Raw genomic sequence first — 17734 nt, forward strand, 5'->3', positions numbered from 1 at the left:
GATCCTGAGCAAGTCATTCAGTCCTCTCTAGGCTCATTTCCTCATGTGTAAAGTGAGGGAGTTGTATTTAGTTGGCCTGTAAGGTCACCCCCCTCAAAATCTTCAGTGTTAGGGAAATGCTTCTAGACAATGGCGATACAGAGGGAGAAGGGGATTTCTGAAGCATCCACTATGTGCCAGGTACTGTGCTAAGCTCTTTAGAGGTAGTCTCATTGAATCCTCACAGTAATCCTGAGGGGTAGGTGCTGTTATTGTGCCCATTTTAGTTGAGGAAACTGAAGCAAACAGGTTAAGTGACTTGCCACACAGCTAGGAAGTGTCTGAGGCTGGATTTGAAGCCAGGTCTTCCTGACTCCAGGCCCACTGTGCCACCAGCTTCCTCTGCAAAGACAAAAAGGCAAATGCCCCTAACTTCAAGGAGATTCTTTTTTTTTTCCAATTCAGCAAACATATACGGAATATTGTCCTGTACTAGGGGGAAATAAAAAGGTTTTTTTAATTGATACAATCAATTTTAACACAGAAGACATCCTAACAAACACACAAACCAGTCCTCCACAAAGTATATACTTTATTTTATTTTTTATATGAGGCATCTGGGGTTAAGTGACTTGCCCAGTCACACAGCTAGTGAGTGTTATGTGTCTGAGGCTGGATTTGAACTCCGGTCCTCCTGATTCCAGGGCAGGTGCTCTATCCACTTTGCCACCTAGCTGCCCCAAAGTATATACTTTAAGGAACATATATTCAAGAATTGGAAATTGAGAGGATGCCCATCCATTGGGGAATGGCTGAGCAAGTTGTGGTATATGAATGTAATGGAATACTATTGTGCTGTAAGAAATGATGAACAGGCTGACTTCAGAAAAACCTGGGAAGACTTATATGATCTGATGCTGAGTGAAGTGAGCAGAACCCAGAGGACTTTGTACACAATAGCAGCCACGTTATGCAATGACTAAGAATGTTAAACTGAACCCTTCTCAGCATTACGAGGATCTAAGACATCTCCAGAGGCCTCGGGAAGGAAAATGCCGTCCACATCCAAAGAAAGAACTATGGAAGTCGAATCACTCTCACTTATTTTTACCTTCTGTTGAGTTTTGTTTCATCTTTCTGATGGTTCCTCTTATTGGTTTTAATTATTACTTACAACTTCACTAATGTGAAAATATGTTTAATGGGAATGTAAATGTAAAGCCTATATCAGATTGTGTGCCATCTTGGGGGCGGGGGAGAAAAAGGGAGAAAAAATTTTCAACTCAAAAGCATATGGAAAAAAAAAGGAACATATATTCAACCTTGGAGAATATCATCAGACATTTTTAATTTGGGGGAAAAAAAATGTTTCACTGATGAGTGTGGTTCCTAACCCTGTTTACTAAATTATAAATGATTGCTATAAGCTTTGACTTAGCTATAGAAAGCTACCTACAGGGGCAGCTAGGTGGTGCAGTGGATAGAGCACTGGACCTGGAGTCAGGATCTGATCTCAGACCAGACACTTGACACTTACTAGCTGTGTGACCCTGGGCAAGTCATTTAACTCCAATTGCCTTGCCTCCCCCCCTCAAAAAAGAAAGAAAGCTCCCTAAGTCTTCACATAGGTCCCCATTAGTACCAGGCATAGAACATATAATCTAAATGATTATCTCATCACTTTGAACAACGAATGTTCAAACATGACTCCTTTACTCCCTGAAAAAGTTAGGTATCTGTCGCCACTGATACGACAGCAGGGATGCCTACATTATTTGATGCATTTCAACAAGTTTTCAAGTCAGTTTACCCGTGAATTCCATCCCGGGCTCAGGTTTGAAGACTCAGGCTAGTTACAGTTAAGCTCCTATTTGCCTGATGCCAGGGAGACCTGGCCGGGGACCATCCTAAAAGGGAACTCCAAATCCCAGGTCAGGGTTTTGTTCCACATGACTTAGCAAGGGAAGAAGAGAAACTGACTGCCAGGCATTGGGATGCTTCTTCATTTGAAACGTTCAGGGCTCCCAGGGAAGCCTCGTGTTCCGAGAGCCCCAGGTGAGAGCATTCCATGCCAAGCCTGCCCCTGGCTGCCTTTATTTTCCATAAAAGTCAATGGAACTTTTATAGGGGTGACTAATTCTCCCATGGGGAAAAGCTGGCCTTTTCGTGTTCAGCCTACTCCCAGAATCCTTTGTCAGGAGCACCCTGGCAGACTTTCTCATGGCCAGGGAAGTGGGGAATTCATTTATGTTGCTACAAAGCAAACAGTCTGTCTCTCTATCTCTGCTCTCCCACACCAATCCCTTTCTGGGCTAGGTTATTCATTGACTCTGGTGTATCAGAGCCACTCTGCTGTCACTCCAGCAATGCAGATGCATCTCTCTGCTTGACTCTTCCTGGATCAGTGATCCAAGACCTTCCTGACCCAAGCAAGGAAAATCTACTGAGCAAGCAGTCATTTGCTTACTGAGCCATTCAGGGGCCATGAAGAAGGAAAGGAACACTGTACAGTCTGGAACCATGTCTGCAAAAAAAAAACCTTTCTGGCTGTGTTTCTGCCATGGCCCTTTTCCCAAGCCAACCCCTGCTTCTGACATGCCTGAAAAATATGTGCAGAGAATCAAGGATGCTGGGAAATCTTATTTTGATTTGTGTTCACGTTATCTGCACCCTCAGCTCCTGGCTGTCACAATGAAAGGACACGAGAACCAATATGAATTTCTGGAGAAGGCTTATATTCAGCAAACCTCCAAGTTACTCGGTTCTCTGGTTAAGGAATAATGAAGGGGCTAACCTTATCTTGATTACTACATTCTGCAGTGGGGTCCAGGAGCAAAAAGTGCCACATGCTGCTTAAATAAACACTATGGCCAAATACTATGTTTGTCTCCCTTAGAAAGGTCAAGCTAGACCTTCAGTCAGTCACTGGGTAATTATAACTCCTTAGAGTGGAACCTGTTGGAGGGGAAGCCAAAATCAACTAAGAGGGATGTCATTCATAGCTGCAGTGGACACCTGCCCTCATGTTACACCACAGAGGAAGAGGAGAAAGGAAGGAGGAGGTCAAATCCAAGGACCTGAGGTTCTTGATGTAGGTTTTTTCTTTTTCTTTTTTTTCTTTTGGCAGTTGGGTTTAAGTGACTTGTCCAGAGTCTCACAGCTAGTAAGTGTCAAGTATTTGGTCTAAGGGCAGATTTGAACTCAGGTCCTCCTGACCTCAGGGCTGGTGCTCTACCCACTGCGCCACCTAGCTGCCCCTTGGTGTAGGTCTTAAAGCCCCTACCTAGAACCTGAATTTCTCTTTCTGCCCTCACTCTTAGAGATAACTGTGCAGAACCACAGTGATAGTTCAACTCCAAATGACCTGACATTCTGCATGTGACACTTTTTTTTCCTCAATAAGTATAACCTTGAGGCAAGAATAATTATAATAAGCTTACTTTGCTTTAGCATTTTATGGTTTACAACCTACTTTCCTCAAAAACAGCTGTCGAAGCTAAGTTGTGTTAATATTATTTTCCCCGTTTTATAGATGAGGAAACTGAGGCTTGAGAGATTACATGACTTTCCAATCTGTTGAACTGGAGTATCTATGCATATGTATGAAAAGACCATAGTAAAATTTTATGCTTCAGTGAGGTTAAAATAAAATAAAGTCTTAGGTCTTGTCTTGGACCTGTATGCAAGTCCAGACTTGTGTACCCAGTAGTTCTTATCCGGTATTGGGAGGAACACAATTTGGAGATACCTACAACTGAAACAAACATGCAATGGGATGGTAAACATACCTGTCAGATTCCTGTGTCGTAGGTTGCCGTTTTAAGAAATGGTTTTTGAGTGACAGGATTGTTGATGGGGGATAATCTTTTGCATTGCTTTCCAGATATTTCAAAACATATTCATCTGCATCCTGGATGATGAACCTATGGCCAAAAACTGGGAAAGAGTAACATTCCATTGGTTTAGTTATGGGAATGCAACTGACATTTATATAGCGCTTTGGAGTCAGTCCAGTTCTTAGTCTCAAGGAATAGAAGTATTCCACCTCTTGAAGCGAACTGTAGGGTTTATTGATAATATATAAATCAACAACACACACAAAAGATAGGATACATACACCAATCAGCTCCATTGGCCACCTAATTTCTTAACTGTCTGTTTTGGTCCTGAGAGACAAAAAAACACATATGGGTTCCAGGAAAACCAGCCATAACCAGAAGTACAGGCTGAGTCTTAGTGGCAATAGTGGCTAAAAATAGCACTATTGTATGCTCAGGAGGGTGGAGGGAGCTGGGAACTCTCTGAAATACATCAGCCTGGGATAAGCAGACCCCAGGCATCTGCATACACCAATTCATAAGTAGGGCAGATAAAGATGCACATGAGGTTTGGTAGAATTCCTCTAGTACCAGAGACTGCACTTAGAGACTCATCAATCATTCTAGCCATTTGCATCCCATTCTGGAGAAAGAGGTCTAGTTTGCCAAATGGCACCAGATTCATAGCTTAGCAGTTACTTTTGGTTACAACGATGCTGTGAGCTAGACATGTTTTCATGAATGAAATGACTTTAACACTGACAACTTCATGGATCCCAGGCTTATGAGATTTAGCTTGTTCACCTTCTGCCACTAACTAAAACTGTTATACATCAGGCTTTTTAAGAAAAGTTTAGAAAGTTTCATGAGTAATATTCACAAAAGGTAAATGCAGTTGATTTGATGCTTGAAACTAAGTAAAAGATAAGACACCGTGCCAACATGTATGAGAAGATGGCACAATGAGGGGCTGTAAGCGAGTCAGGCATTAGCACAGTCTCCTTCAGGATTAGCAACTGACTTGACAAACAATAAAACTCTCCAGAATTTCTAGAAACATTAGCAAAGATGCCGGGGGAAAAAAACAAAACAACTAAATAAACCTATGATGTGTTTGGTTTTTTTTTTTAATTATGGTAAACAGGAAAAGATATGAGGAGAAATGCACACTGAAGGAACACCAGAATCCAGGCAATAAATTCTAAAAATAAATAACTGAATGAATAGATGAATGGATGAATGAATAAGCTCAACTACATAACAGACAGCCTCAAGAAAGCAAAGAAAGATTCATACTCATGGGGAGGAAAGAGGGAAGAGAGAGAAGGATGGGGGAAACCAAAGAGAAGTTAAAGGAAAATATGTATGTAGGTAAAAAATTGTGTTCATTTATTTCATGTTTCCTCATTTTAAGAAGAATATTGGTAAGTTAGACTGGGCCTAGAGAAGATCAAACAGTGTTCGTGCCATATGAGGATTTTTTTTTTCAAGGAGATATGTTGTCTAGAGAAGCTACTCTTCAAGTACTTGAAAGATTATCCCATGGAAGAACCATTAGATTTTTCCTAGTTGCAAAGAGGCAATTTTTATGCTTCATGTAAGGAGAAATTTTCTTATAATTAAAACATCAAAGAATAGAATGGACTACCTTGGGAGGTAGCATGTTCCCCTCACTATAGGTCTTCAAGCAAAGGCTGGGTGACCACTTGCCATAATATGGATGTAATATGTGTAATATATTGAGGATCCTTTTCTGCATATGGGCTGAACTAGATGACTGCTGAGGTCCTTTCCAACTCTGAGATTCTGTATGACGTAGTACCACATATTACAATAAATTCCAGTTGGATCAATAACAAACATAATATTAAATTAGAAGAAAAAAAATCACATAGTTAACTGTGAGAGGGGAGATTTTATCTACTGATAATAAAGGAAAGACATTCAGGATAAAGTAGTTAGATCTGATTATGTAGAAATAAAAAATTCTCTGAAATCCTATTTCATAATCCCATCAGTTTGTGTACTTCCTTTTCCAGTACAAATAACAACCTCTCCCCATCACTTGTCCATATTCTCCCAATAAATCTTCTACAGAGAATCTGCCTAGAGTGCATGGTAGAGATCTAGAGACTTTTGGTAGAGACATTCAGACGGCCCATCTAATTATCCCTACTCTCACTACATGACTAGCCCCTCTTCCCTTTCAAATCATACACTTCTTTGATGTCTTTTATGCTACTTTCTTATGTATGAGCTGCATGGGACCTACATCTACCATATACCTGTTAACTCATGCTTTGGGTGACTTGCTGTCTTGATTCTTCTGAGATTTTCTTGTTTCATGATTTACAGCAATATAGCATCACTGATGGAAAAACTGATGTTAAAAAGATGTAATTGGTGGTAGAAAACTGTACGTAGCTTTCCAAATATGATCTCATTCGCTTCAATTCTTGCCTAACAGTCTTTCCACAATGCTCATTCAAGATTTTGATGGGCTCATTCAAGAGACCATCCATCCAAAAGCATATGATAATCAGGTCAATATGCAATCTTCACCCACTTTGTTTTTCCTTTGTGAACTGCTAAGCTGAATTTTTTTTTTAAGTTTTCAAGATCTTACTGAAGAGGGAAGTATTCAGGGTCTCATAGAAATCTACACAATGTCATAAAAGATTATCTGGAGAACTTCACCCTCCACAGAGAATCTCTCTCCACTTGGGACTTTCCATAGGCCATCCTCCATGATGTTAGTGGTATAATACCAGCTAGAACTTCTATAAAACTTTAAGTCTTTAAAAGTGCTTTACATACATTATCCCATTTGATCCTCACAACAACCCTGTGGGGTAAATGCTATTATTATCCCCATTTTACAGAGGAAGAAACTAAGGCTGAGAGAATGATTTGCCCAGGGTCTTACAGCTAGTAAATATCTGAGGTAGGACTCCAATTCAAGTCTTCCTGACTCTAAGTTCAACACTTTATCCACTGAGCCACTAGCTACCACATTTCAGAGATTCTCATCTAACATAAAGAGCCTGGATATACTCTGGAGGTATTTTATTATCTCTGACTCTTTGGTCCCCCCAGAAAACTGGAAGCATCACTATATGACACCACCCAGTGGGTTGCCACCAACTCCCCTTGCAAACAAGTCCTTCACAAAGCTTGAAAAGTTTACATACAGGTAGGAGAAAACAAGTACAATTCATGGAAAATACTGACACTGGCCACTAAACAACTCTCTTCTACAGAACCAAATAACCTCAGCTATTTTTAGTCATGGACTAGATGTTCAGCAGCTCTCAGGAAGGTGGTGCCTGTTAATCTTCCTCCAGTTCTTCATAGTTACCCGTAGGTAGCTAGTGTACCAGCTAGGTAGTACAGTAAATAGAGTGTGGGGCTTGGAGTCAGGAACACTCATCTTCCTGTGTTCAAATCTGACCTCAGATACTTACTAGCTGTGTGACCCTGGGCAAATCATTTAAAACCCTATTTAACTCAGTTTCCTCATCTGTAAAATGAGCTAGAGAAGGAAATGGCAAACCACTCCAGTATCTTTACCAAGAAAACCCCAAATGGGGTCACAAAGAGTTGGCCACAACTGAAATGACTGAACAAAAACCTGTAGGTAGTGTCAATTCCTTCTGAAGCTCTCCAGCCTTCTCCCATCACTCTGCACTTCTCACAGCTTTCAGCAGAGGGGGTGACTAGAACCCCTGTCCCACCCTCATCTTTTTCCCCACAAGAGAAAGTTTGTCTATCCATCTGTCTCCCTAATGCAGAAGGGAGTATTTTTCAGAATTGCCTGTTATCTCAGCAATGTTACAATGGAATAAAGACACCGAGTTTATATCCAAACAATGATTTATTTAGCAAAGCATGCAACTGCAGAAACAAATTGGGTGCAAGGCTCTTCATTTACATAAGGACCCTGATCCTTGGTTTCTACAGTTATTACAGGTTGAAGGGAATTAAAAAAAAAAAAGACTAAGTCACCTAATTTCTTATTGGTGGAGGAGATCAGGATTTTCCCCAAAACCAAGTAGCAGCTTTACAATTTCTCTTTAGTCAGGTGACTCACAAGAAGTTAAAACTTAACTTCACAAAATGGTGGATAAAAGGCAAAATGGAGTTAATAATGCTTTTTTTTAAAAAAAAATCACAAGAAATATAAGTTCTTTCTGTGTTCAACTCAAATAATGCTAGATCAAGGTGCTTCTTCTCCTCTGAAGCCTCTTACTAGTGCTATGGCTCCTGCCAAATTCTGGTCTTACACAAAAGTTTTTAAGTCAGGAACACAAATCTATTCCTTTCATCTCTGAATAGGTCTAGGTCATCAACACTGGGCTTGGTCAGAGTGAATTTACAGTATGATGTCGTCATCATTCCTACAGGCACCAGGTGTTGCTTCCCACCTGTGTCAGCACTTCCCATGGGTCTAGTACAAACACTCCAATGTTAGCTCAATTGTCCCTCGGGCCCTCTGAGTCCCTCTGGATCCAACTGGGTGGGATAATTTAAAAAACTCAGGGTTGCTTTCCCCAATATTCAGAGTAAGGAGATGGACAAGGGAAGACAAGCACTCTCTCAAACTTCATTGCGAGCCAGAAAGAGAAAAAAACAAATTACAATCCTAACTGTGCTCGACATTGATAATCAGAAGATAATTGAAGAAATTTATTTCAGGTTCCATCTCTCAAGAAATCCAACTGAAATGGAATTAATTTAAATGAAACGGTATCTACATTTGGAGTTCTAAAATAATAAAGTAAAAATCTGAGAAACAATTTTGAGAAAACAAGATCAAATGAATAGATATATAATTTGGAAGATTTTAAGAATTCTTGCCTTCTGTGGTATTTTCAAATATTTAGCTTTTGGTTTTTCAGTTTGTATTTGAATTTCTTAAACATACCAACATAACAGTTTGCCAATTTACATTGTAGAAAGTTGAATGATAATGGAATGTTAATTTAGAAAAGTACTCTAGCCCTAGTTTATGTGTCTACTTTGGTAAATATTGAATCTTCAATCAGAAGGACTCATTTACAAGTCAGATTCTCATGGATTTTTTTAAGCTTCTTCCTTTAGCTTGTTGTTAGCAGTGTTTATGTCAGGTACAGAGTTTAGATAAATAGCAAGAAATATTTAAAATCTAAATTCTTGGAAGTTTCAAGTAAACTATGGGTTCCTAATTTGGTTCCCTCCTGCCCTTATAGCTCTGTTATTGATTAGATCAGAACCACAAGGTCCCAGCTGCTTTTTACCACATGAACTAGCTGTTGGAGAAGTCAACTTTGAGATTTGTATTGAAATCTTGTATTGAGATCTATTTTGTACAAGATTTTAGCAGAAACATCTAATGAGTCTTCACAAGTAACTCAGAACCAGAAAGAAAACCTACTGAAGTGATGCCCCTGAGGACACAATATTTTCCAGACTGCCCTAAGAAAAGATGTGCCTGGGACCAGATGACTGCGTGGGACATCTGGGATCCAAAATGAAATGTGTTGATTGGATGGATGTTGCACATTGGTTACTAAATTGCAAAGACACATAATGTTTGTTAATGGTGACAGTCATTTTTGTACTGCTCTGGCTTTTTGTTTCTCTGCATCTGTGTACTAAGTTCTCTCGGTTATCTTGGTGTTACATGAAATTCTTCTCTGAATTAGTCCCTGATTTTGAACATTCTTACTATGGCTTACATTGTGACCGATAGATGATTCTGGTCCCACTTTGTGGTTGGAACTATTCTGTATCACCGATATGTTGTAAATTGTCCAAACCTCATTTCTTTGTCTCTGACTTTGGAGGCCTAGGCTCAATGGATCGGGTCATCCTTTGGGTATGAGGTCTCTTGTTAGCTTTCTGTCTGTTAACCTTTATCTTTGTTAAATGTCTCTTTATCCTTGCCTCCAGATGTACCACACAGGTGGTATCCAAGATAATGTTTTACCAGGTATGGTCATCGGTGTGCCCAAAGGCCATTTTGACCAAAAAGGGAGAATGTTGCCCTGAAGAAAACTCAACATGTCTTCTTGAGTTGCCATATGTTCCAGAAACACTGGACCTGGGGTATGCAGCAGCCCTAAACAAGTCAAGAATGGGACCTCCCTCCCCTTCCTCCCACCCCTAGCTGACATAATTTATTATTTGCACCTTTAGCTGGACTTCAGTGTGTCCTTGAGAGCCAAACCAGCTAGACAGGTACCAGTCAGTCTTCACCAGACTGATAAACTGCACATCTGGGACCCTTATAGATAAGCAGACCATTGTATCTTTGGGGTCTCATAGTTCTCAAGAGAAAATAATGTTGCTTTTGCCATCCTACTTACTTGTGTTCCCCCTTCCTTTCTGCTCCCTTCCTCCTCTCATACCACTCTCTACTCCTCCCATAAGACTTCCCCCTTTTTGTAACCCACAAATACTCAAGTTTCCATCTGAATTGTGAACTCCTTTGTACTTGGTATAGGAATTCCACATTCATGTGAATTTCTCTTGTAATAAATCCAGGTGCAATGCATGTCTCCTCATGGACTTGTGGTTTTCTTGTTGTTGTTGTTAACATCCTCTATATGTCTACTTGAACTCAACTTCCAATAGATTGTATCCTCAGGCATCTCCCCCCCCCAATCTTTAACCACTTATTATCAACTAGTTCCTTCTCTACTGTATTCAAACATACCCAAATCTCCCTCATCCTTTAAAAAAAAAAACCCTTCACTAATGCCCTACCACCTTTTCAAGCTATCATCCTGTCTCTCTCCTTCCTTTCTCAAACTCCTTGAAAAAGTTGCTTTTCTTTCCTTTCCTCTGCTCTCACTAATTCCTCAACTCCTTGCAATCTAGCTTTTGACCTCATCACTCAACTAAAACTGCTCTCTCTAAAGTTACTAATGATCTCTTAAAATGATGCTCTTCTCTTAGTTCTTATCCCTGTTAACCTCTCTACTATATTTAACCCTGTTGGCCACCTCTCCTCCTGGGTTTTCAAGGTACTCTCTTGGTTCGCATCCTGTCTGAGCATTCCTCAGTTTTCTTTGCTGGCTCATTCTCCACATACATGTCAAATATCAGGGATAAAAGTCTGACATCCAAATGTATATAGTGACTTGACATAAAGATACAACACCGAGAACCATTCTCCATTAGACAAGTAGTCAAAGAATCTGATCAAAATGTTTTCAAAAGAGCTGCCAACTAGAAGTTACCAAACGAAAACTTACTCTAAATCACCAAACAGTAGAGAAATGTAAATTAAAACCATTCTGAGGTTTCACTGAACACCATGCAAAATGGCAAAGATTTTTTTTTTAACGAAAACAGTTCCTGTTGAAGGGACTGTTGGAAGAGAGACACACACTCATATACAATGAGTACGTTCATTGAAGTTGAAACTATGAAGTGGTCCAACCATTCTGGATCTCAGTTGGGAATTATGAGAAGAAGGAAAAGTGACTACCCTGCCTGTATCGTTTGACTTATCAATTCCACTGATGGGCAAACACCCCGAGGAGGTTAAAGACAGAAATAAAACTCCAATATATATGGCAAAAAATATCCATAGCGGCACTCTGAGGTAGCAAAGAACTAGAAACAAAATAAGTACCCACAAAGTGGGAGATGGTTGAAATCAACAACAAAAACTTTTTATAATTACTAGGTGCCAGGCACTGTGCTAAGGGTATATTTAAAAAAAAAGATAAAAACAGTCACTGCTCTCAGGGAACTCACATTCTAAGGAAGGAGACAATATGCAAATCACTAGGTGGGTAGAAGATAGATAGAGAGTAGAAGGAAGGCAATCTGAGAGGTGGAGGTGCTAGCAACTAGGAGAAACCAGGAAAGGCCTCCTATAGAAGATGGCATTAGAGCTGAGACTTGAAGGAAACCAGGGGAAACTAACAGGCTGAGGTAAGGAGGTACGTAAGTATAATGTAATATTATTTTGCAACATGAAATTATTAACATGAAAGACTTCAGGTAAGATTGAGATTTGTATGAACTGATACAGAGTGAAATAAATAGAATTAAGCAACAATATACACAATGTAAATGAAAAGATCACTAAAAGGAAGTTGAATTCTGAGCAGTGGGGAAAAAAAAACCCAACAAAGGTCCTAGAGACGCGATGATGAAACAAATCTCTCTTACAGTAGAGAGATGGAAGACTGGTAAGCCAGAATGTTATACATAGTCAGATTTAGACTCGTTATCAGATGTTATTGCCTGATTGTTTTTCTGTGTTACAAGAAGAGTTCAATCTGTGGAGTGAGTAGGAAATTATTCTGATAGAAAGACAAATGGCATCAATAAAATGTATTTTAAAAGAACATACAAAGATTATGAAAAGATTATGACTGCATAAAGGAAAACAATCTTTATACATATACAGACATAAAAGGACAGAGGCTAGAAGGGAACATAAAGAGGATGAGATTTATTGTTGCTAGTTTAAGGTGTAATTATAGTTCTGATTATATGGATTGTATTACATGGAGGTGGGAGTGGTGTTTGATCATAACTAAAACATTTTTTAGAAAGAAGAAACCAACCACATTAATCTCAGTCAGTATCCTAGTTAATTATGAGTTAGCAAAAATAAATCTCAACAAATTAGAAAGCACTTTCAAAACTATTAGAAAAGGCAGAATTATTTACAGACTTACCTTCAATGAGAGCACCAATAAAAAAGTCACCAGGTCCATAGAAGGTGGGCTTGTCTATACAGGAGCCTGGCTTAGCAATTTTGGTCTTACCAAGATATTTGCCCCCAAAGAAGCCAGAGTTTCTGACTGGTGGCTCAAAGATAGTGACCATCTCTGTAGCCAAGTAATAAGAGATGATAAAATGGCGTCCCCGATCTTCAGGGATAGGGGATTCCTGTGGGATTAAAGAGATGAAGGAGATAATTATCTAATAGCTCAATAGATTATCATTAGACTGTTCATGATCTATAGTGTTGGCAATCACTATTTTAAAGTTAGTGAAAACTGAGGGCACAATAAAGCAGCATTTGGCCTTTTTTGCATTTGTGTTTTATATTAAGCAGATATAACTACAGGGTTACAGTATACTCAGCACTCATCACACATATCCTGCTCTTTCCTAGGCTTGTAACATTCAGATATTCCATTTTGTCAATGGGGAAATTACACTTAACCATTTTTTACTCATTTCTTTTGCTTGATTGGCTAGGGACTACAACTGAGAACTCACTCAGCTGACTTAACCAGCTCTAATAACGATATTCTGAAGCAGGATGGTATAATGGAAAAAGCACTGAACTGGAGTCAGCAGAGACTTGAGTTCAAATTCCACTTCCCGTACACTTCCTTGATTGTGTCAGCTGGACAAATCACTTAACACCTCTTAGCCTCGGTTTCTTCATCTTCTTCTTTAAAATGGGAATAATAATACTGATCTCACAAAGTTGTTTTGAGAATCATTTGAGAATGTCTGAAAGCCTTAAAGCACTATATAAATGTCAGCCATCATTATGACAGCACAAGTGAGGAATGAATCATTATCAAATGAGAATAGGTCCAAGCACCGCGTTTGAAAAGACCAGTGGGGTGTTGTCATAGCCTCCAGAAAAACAAACGCTCAGATGCTCAGCAGTGTGGTGAAGCTAGCAGCTAGTAAGATGTGTGATGACCCTCCCTAAATCCTGACAGATCCAGAGGTGACTACATCTCCAGAGATGTCCAGGCCAGCTGGACGGTCAGGCAGCAATCCTTTAGCTAAGGACTGTGCAAGGGATATAACCCATCTTTTTGGTACTGACTCAAAAGCCACATGATATGCAGATAGAGATTGATATAGATAAAAAGATCTTTTTTTGAGCACCTAATTCATCTTTTCGGTACTCAAAGATGAAGCTACTCATCATGTTTGATATCAGAACCCTAAATAAGAGTTAACAGAGGTACGGTTGCATTCTTTGAAAAAGTATAGCTTAGGGGCAGCTAGGTGGCGCAGTGGATAGAGCACTGGCCCTGAAGTCAGGAGTACCTGAGTTCAAATCCGGCCTCAGACCAAACACTTGACACTTACTAGTTGTGTGACCGTTTGCAAGTCACTTAACCCCAATTGCCTTAAAAAAAAAAAAAGAGTATAGCTTACTGAGGCAGCTAGGTGGCGCAGTGAATAAAGCTCTAGCCTTGGAGTCAGGAGGACCTGAGTTCAAATGCAGCCTCAGACACTTAACACTTACTAGCTGTGTGACCCTGGGCAAGGCACTTAACCCCAATTGTCTCATCAAAGAAAAAAAAAAGTATAGCTTACTTGGCTCTTCTCAGCAATACAAGGATCTAAGACAACTCGAAAAGACTCATGATGGAAAATGCTATCCATATCCAGAGAAAGAATCATGAAGTCTGAATGTAGATGGAAGCACACTATTTGCTCTCCTTTTCTTTTGTTGTTTTGTTTTGTATCTTCTTTGTCATGGTTCCTCCCATTAGTTCTAATTGTTCTTTACATCATAACTAATGTGAAAATATGCTTAATATGAATGTATAAGTAGAGCCTATATTAGATTGCATGCCATCTTGGGGAGGGAGGAGGAGAGGGAGGGAGAGAAAATTTAAAACTCAAAATCTTATGGAAGTGAATGTTTAAAACTAAAAATAAATTGATTATTTAAAAAAAAAACAGAACCCTGAGGTTTCACCTCACACCCTGCAAATTGGAAAAAATAATGACAAAAAATGGCAACAGTCATTGTTGGAGGGGTTGTGGAAAGATAGATATACTAATACATTGTTGGTGGAGTTGTGAAATAGTACAACTCTTTTGGAAAGTAATTGAATTATGCAAGTAAAGTTACTAAAATGTTCATAAAAGAAAAAAACATCTTTTTACCTCCATTGCTTAGTAAAATGGTTGAACATTTTTGAGCCTTAACAACCATTTGTTGAATTTAACTAAATAAGTACTAGGAGCCATTAGAAATGAAAAAAAAATTGTAGAGCTTCTCAAGAAAAAACAGTGTAGAATCCTTTACCCTCCCCCAAACTATATCACTCAGAGTGGCCATTCAGTGTCACTTGGTTAAGCCTTCCAAAGGTGAGAATACTTCATAAGAAGCTTCATTTAACCTGGCTAAAATCTTTCATGGAGTGGCTTAAATACATTTTCTCTCGATCAGCCTTTGGAGCCAGAGGAGAGAAGGCCACTGTCACCTATCTTGATCAGTGATCTCCAAAAGCGTGGGCTGCAGCCTTCCTGAGAGCTACTGACGGAACACAAGGCATGTGTGATCAACTAGAGGTTAGCAATATAGGTCATTTCCTACCCTCCCTATTTTTGTTTTTAACATAACCATCCCTACCCTTATCCCCTGTCGGTTTCTTCCTTCTGCTGGGTAAGCTCCTCACCTCCCCACCTGGGGACAGGCAGTAGTTCTTCAGGGCAGTTATAAGCTGGCCAAGTCTTGAGCCCCCACTGCATCAGATGAACAAGCGCCCTTAGGGACCAACCTCCTCCCTTAACCTTCCCCCAGGCTATCCCCCAAATCACCTGATGGGTGTGAGAGGCACCCCTGGGAGGTAAGGATCTGTGCCCAGTGGCAGCAACCAGTATGAAAGTGCCCCCATCCCGTCCCTTTTCATTTCAGATGGAAGAGAGTGAGTCTCACAGAATGAGCAGACATGGCTTGTGATCTGCGTTGCTCATTTCATTGCATCATCTTCCTCCAAAAATCCACCCCTCTTCTAGACTTTTGTATTTCTGTTGTGAAGGCCATCATTCTTTCAGTCTTCCAAGGTTCACAACTTTGGTGTCACCTTCAACTCCTCACTCTTCCTCCCTCACTCCACACATTCAATCAATGGCCAAACCTTGTCATTTCTGCCTCTCCATCAGCTCTTGCACTGACCCTTCTCCTATCACCTTTTGTCTAGACTATTATAATAGCATCCTAATTGTGGCCTTCCTGTCTCAAGTCTCTCCCCTATTCAATCTGTCCTCCACATAGCTGCCAAAGCGAAAAGGCACAGATCTGAAACTATTTGTTGTTCAGTCATTTCAGTTGTGTCCAACTCTTCATGACCCCATTTGGGGTTTTCTTGGCAAACACACTGGAGTGGTTTGCCATTTCTTTCTCCAGCTCATTTTACAGATGAAGAAACTGAGGCCAACAGGGTGAAGTGACTTGCCCAGGGTCACACAGCTAGTAAGTGTCTGAGGCTCAATTTGAACCTGAGGAAGATGAGTCTTCCTGACTCCCATCCTGGCCCTCCATGCACTGCACCACCTACCTGCCCTAGACCTGACTATGTCACTCCCTTAACTCAAACCCAATAGCGTTCTACTGACTATAAGAATTTCATTTCATTTATATCTCATCTTTTCAGAATTTCTATTTTTGTGTAAATTCAAGTGAACATAATTATTGTAGTACAGCAATATATGCATTTAGTTTGTGTATGTCATTAAATAATTTTCCTGATAGGGATCTATGATCAAAGAAGTTTGGAGACTAGTGATCTAGATGGTAATTTCTTTCATACTTTAAGGGAATCATGAGGTTTTTGCTTGCAAAAAATATTCTAGTTCCTTAAACTTTTCCCCATAAATTTTCTTAACTAACCTTTTAATCACTCACATGACTCACTTCTGGACCTACTTTAAGTTCTCCACGTCCCATTAGTTTGGGAGCTCAGAACTACATTTACTGCACTATAGCAGCTCTTTATGACTAATTTACTTTGTTATCAATCCCCCTCCTGACCCGAGACCTTTTTCTGCCCTAATATTATATAGGTAATTATCCTCATCTTGGATTCATGCACTTGTTTTATCCTCTTAGAGTATCTCGAGGGTACTAGTCCTTACTGAACTTCATTCTATTTATTTCTAATCATTTCCCCATTTTACCAAGACTATTTGGATTCTAATCCTATTTTCCAATGTGCCAGCCACATGCTGCTGCCCCCTTTTCCCTGTCCGTGGGCCTCTGACTTCTTCCCCTGGCTTATTCTTCAAACTTAATAAGTATACTCAATCTCATTATACTGGCTGTTGGGGAGAAAATGTCAACAGCATTGATACTGTCACAAAATCTCCATGTAACATCATTTTGCATGTACTGAGCTCAAGTAGGCTCTGGCCTTTGGAAACAACTTTGAGCAAGATCCTTCGACCAATTGTTCTGGATGACATTTTCTCAGTTTACTCATGAGTGAGATGATTGAGATATAAACAGAATCCATCCTGCAGTCAAGATAAATTTAATTTATCAATTCTGCTCTGTTAACCAACTCTGTCATTACTCAGCACCCTGTCCACTTTGCTAATTAATTTTGGGATGATTTTTTCCAGGCTTGTCAAGCACGGAAGCTGAACTTGTAAGTGTATCATTTTCAGTGCCATCGTTTTTTACCTTCCCCTCCTCCCCCAACATAAGTACTAATACTGATGATGATGATGATGATGACACCTGGGTGAAACAGCAAAGAAAACTGGAACTGGGAGCCAAGAGCCTAGATTCTAGCCTTGACTCTGACATTAATGAGCTCTGTGAACTTAAGAAGGTCAATTCTCTGTTCTAGGCCTGCTATCTCAGCTGTAAATTAAAGGGCATTAGGGGCAGATAGGTGGTGCGGTGGATAGAGTGCCGGCCCTGAAGTCAGGAGGACCTGAGTTCAAATCTGGCCTCAGACCAAACACTTGACACTTACTAGCTGTGTGACCCTGGGCAAGTCACTTAACCCCAATTGCCTAAGGGGGGGGGGAAAGGAAGAGCATTAGATTTAAATTGTCTCTTAAGTCCTTTCAGTTTCAATTTTTTTTTTAATGATTCCACATCTTCATCATGCTTTACAGTTTACAAAGTGCCTCATCACATCCTCACAACAATCCTGGTCCCTTTTCAGACTCCTATCCACACAAAGGGACTCTGCCTTAATTTCTCTGGGCCT

The 17734-nt window shown here is 40.0% G+C and overlaps 1 protein-coding gene across 1 annotated transcript in view; it reads right to left on the bottom strand.

Moving 5' to 3' along the window:
- EFHC1 (EF-hand domain containing 1) overlaps nucleotides 1-17734 on the bottom strand; it is a 96344-nt gene that overhangs the window by 9535 nt on the left and 69075 nt on the right. The window contains exons 8-9 of the mRNA XM_020993970.2: nucleotides 12479-12692; nucleotides 3768-3915 (exon numbers count right to left, since the gene is read on the bottom strand). Coding sequence (XP_020849629.1) covers nucleotides 3768-3915; nucleotides 12479-12692 — 362 coding nt within the window. The remainder of the gene's footprint in view (nucleotides 1-3767; nucleotides 3916-12478; nucleotides 12693-17734) is intronic.

The sequence above is a fragment of the Phascolarctos cinereus genome, unplaced genomic scaffold (genome assembly GCF_003287225.1).
Source record: "Phascolarctos cinereus isolate Bilbo 61053 unplaced genomic scaffold, phaCin_HiC Scaffold_5;HRSCAF=322, whole genome shotgun sequence".
NCBI classification, from domain to species: domain Eukaryota; kingdom Metazoa; phylum Chordata; class Mammalia; order Diprotodontia; family Phascolarctidae; genus Phascolarctos; species Phascolarctos cinereus.